At 37.5% G+C, this 3,089-nt stretch overlaps 1 protein-coding gene across 1 annotated transcript in view; it reads right to left on the bottom strand.

Moving 5' to 3' along the window:
* Window positions 1-3,089, bottom strand: part of LOC107098656 — a 12,609-nt gene that overhangs the window by 1,749 nt on the left and 7,771 nt on the right. Inside the window, exon 5 of the mRNA XM_015396434.1 lies at window positions 1,801-1,929. Coding sequence (XP_015251920.1) covers window positions 1,801-1,929 — 129 coding nt within the window. The remainder of the gene's footprint in view (window positions 1-1,800; window positions 1,930-3,089) is intronic.

The following is a 3,089-nucleotide window of genomic DNA, read 5'->3' on the forward strand; positions in this document are numbered from 1 at the left end:
CACTGAGCCTGGTTCTGCTGGAGGTTTCTTCCTGTTAAAAGGGAGTTTTTCCTCTCCACTGTCGCTACAAGCATGCTTAGTGTGAGGGATTGCAGCCGATTCAATGAGTCGATGCAATCAGCTGAATTGAAGTTAGGTAAAGGGCAATGTGTGAATGGAATTAACTCCCAAATACTATCAAACAATGGAAACCTCTCTATGGTTTCCAAACTCCACTTAAGAAATATTACCTTCAAAGAAATTTTAATTGTTGATACTAATTTAATGAAGGTGATACTGCTGTAGGGTTCATGTTAGCTTGTTCTTTGTTATAGATCCATTTGGAGTACCAGTATTTTATTTTAATCATGTTTATCATTTATTTTTTTATTATTATTTTAGTCATTAATGGTGTTAAATGTAAATATTTGTTGATTTGCAGAAGAAAGTAAAAAAATAAAATTTAGATAAATAAATAATAAAGTTTTACTAAACTTCTACAGACAAACCCCACCAAATATGATCATGTTCAATGCAACAATTTTCTCAAAGTATGTCACCTAAATCAAATAACATTTCTATAGATCTATATAGATGTTAACAATTTGCAGCCATAAAACTTAAAGGGGAATTTAAACTATATGAACAGTTTAAAGGTTTTCAGCTTTTTAATTATATAAAGTACATTTTGGTTTTGTTTTCTTTTTTATCCGACAGATACATTGTTTAATCTTTTCTAATTTATTTAATTCCTTTTATTATTTTTTCAGATTTTAGATATGAAATCGTTTTTTCAGAAAGCTCTTGTTAAGCGAACTTCTATGAATTTCATTATTTTGTTTTCTTTTTTTTACTGTTTTTATTTGTTAATAGATTTTTTTAGATTGCATTTTAAAAAGAATTATTTTCAAATGACACTTTTCTAAAATTATTTTTTCAACATTTTTTTAACATACATTTTATATATTTTTTTCTCTCATAGTTGAAGTAAACATGATGAAAATCACCTTTCTGAGTGTGAGAACCTAAAAAATCAGAGGATGAATAAATCCTCTTTCAGTTTTACTGGAAGATCAGAGAATCAGTTTAGTTTCACATGTTAAAACTGGCCAATCGCTGATCACCTTAAATTCAGATAGTCTTCAGCCATCGGTCCGCCGGCTGATCAATGGTGCAAAGAACTAAAATATGCAAACCTTCCTTTAATATCCGCTACTTTGAATTTTAGTCTCTAAAAAGGCTAATTCAAAAGAATAGTGTGTGCTGGAACTCTCCCTGCAAGTCTTATTCTTCTTTTTCAGTGGATCCATGTTAAAATATACGACTAGCGATTAACAAAACACTTTACTTTTTATTCCAACTCCTGAGGTTGGAGTTCAGATGGGTCGACAGCCTGAGATTGAAGCAGCATGATTTGGTGCCTGACCACCAGTCAACTTGTTTGTTCTTCTATTATCCCAGTAAAAACAAACCACTGGACTTTGTTTCCCAGTTTGAAGACATTTCGCTTCCCTTCCAGGAAGCTTTTTCAATTCGAAATGTCAGAAATAGCATTGAGTTCGAGGTTTTATACAGTAGCTTAACAAAGCCTTGTTTTTGTTTGCTTGGTTGGGCTACTGTGTAAAACCTCAAACTCAATGCTATTTCTGACATTTTCAATTGAAAAATTTCCTGGATGGGAAGAGAAACGTCTTCAAACTTGGAAACAAAGTCCAGTGGATTATTTTTAATTTTCTTTTTCTGGATGACTGAGAACCTTCACCGGCATATTCTTCTATTATTGCTCGATTCCAAAGGGAAGCAGGAGTGGTGTGAGCTTACCAGAGGCATTGCAGCAGGATGCTGTCGGTGTACTGGAAGACCGGAGCAGCCAGAGAGGCAGCGACCAGGCAGAGTTGGATGGCTGTGTTGAACTGGACGGAAAGAAGAATAAAGCAGAGGAAAAAATGACTTCATTCCTACTGGTCTCCATTTAGAAAGGAACTGGTAGAACAATATGCGTGAAATATGCCCATAACATAAGCAGCTCCATGTTTCTGCCAGTGGCCTTTGTTTAATGTGTTTGAGTTTTCTCAGCAGTTGCAGCTTCCCCTCAGCTGGCGCCGCTATGGGAACTTACAGCCCTCATGTCACTTCCTGTTTCCTACATTTTCATCTGTCACTTCCTGTTAAAAGCCGCTCCTCCTCTGGATTGGATACTGGCCTGATGGTCCCACCAATCAAAGGAGAGCTACTCCTATTTAAACCAGTACTCTCATATGGACTGAGCAGCTGTCATTGCTTGAGCAGCTTGCCTCTTGCTGGATTGTTTATTGGTTTAAACATTTCAGAGAGGCTCCTGTCACACCTGGCTGATTCAGCCAGCGTATGCCTGATGTCCCAGAATCTGATTTCTATTTCTATGTATTTTTCTCAAGACTTGGCGTATAAATAGAGTATTCATAACGAGTCCAGAACTTCTGTCCAACGACAGCCTAACTTATGCATAACGCATAATGCCCATCAAATGTCACAACTCGGTGACCACAGGAGGGCAGCGATGCGCCCGGGGGCGCCCAGTCTGCATAAAAAGATGTCTTTGAACGCGGTATTAACCTAGCTGCTGTTTTTTGCCCCCCCCCCCAAAAAAGAATTTAAAAAAATGAAAAAGAAATGTTTGCAGGGGCAGCTACAGCAGATAGGCCATTATACAATAGCTGGAAGTTAGAAACACATTCAGCGCTCGTCTGGAACACGTCAGATACGTTGATATGCGTTGGAGAGAAGTTCTTGATAAGTAATGCAGTAGTTACTCAGAGAATTTGGATAAGCTAGACGCCACGACTTATGAGTAACTTACATTTAACGTATGTCAACCATCAGATAACTTACCTGGAACTTGGCCCACATATGGTATAGGTTAGCATACATCAGGAACTTTTGAGCATGCTCAAAACTTTTCCCCATTTGTCTACATGTTCCAGCTTGCTTATAACTAACAAAACGTTCCCATAACTTATCTAACGTATGCCAGCGTTTTTGCCAGATTTTCCATCAGGCATACACTGGTCGAAATCGTCAAGATGTGACAGGGGCTCAAATTTCAACCCCAGACTCCGGTTCATCTGAAT

Source organism: Cyprinodon variegatus, unplaced genomic scaffold (assembly GCF_000732505.1).
Source record: "Cyprinodon variegatus isolate N-32 unplaced genomic scaffold, C_variegatus-1.0 Scaffold27, whole genome shotgun sequence".
NCBI lineage: Eukaryota > Metazoa > Chordata > Actinopteri > Cyprinodontiformes > Cyprinodontidae > Cyprinodon > Cyprinodon variegatus.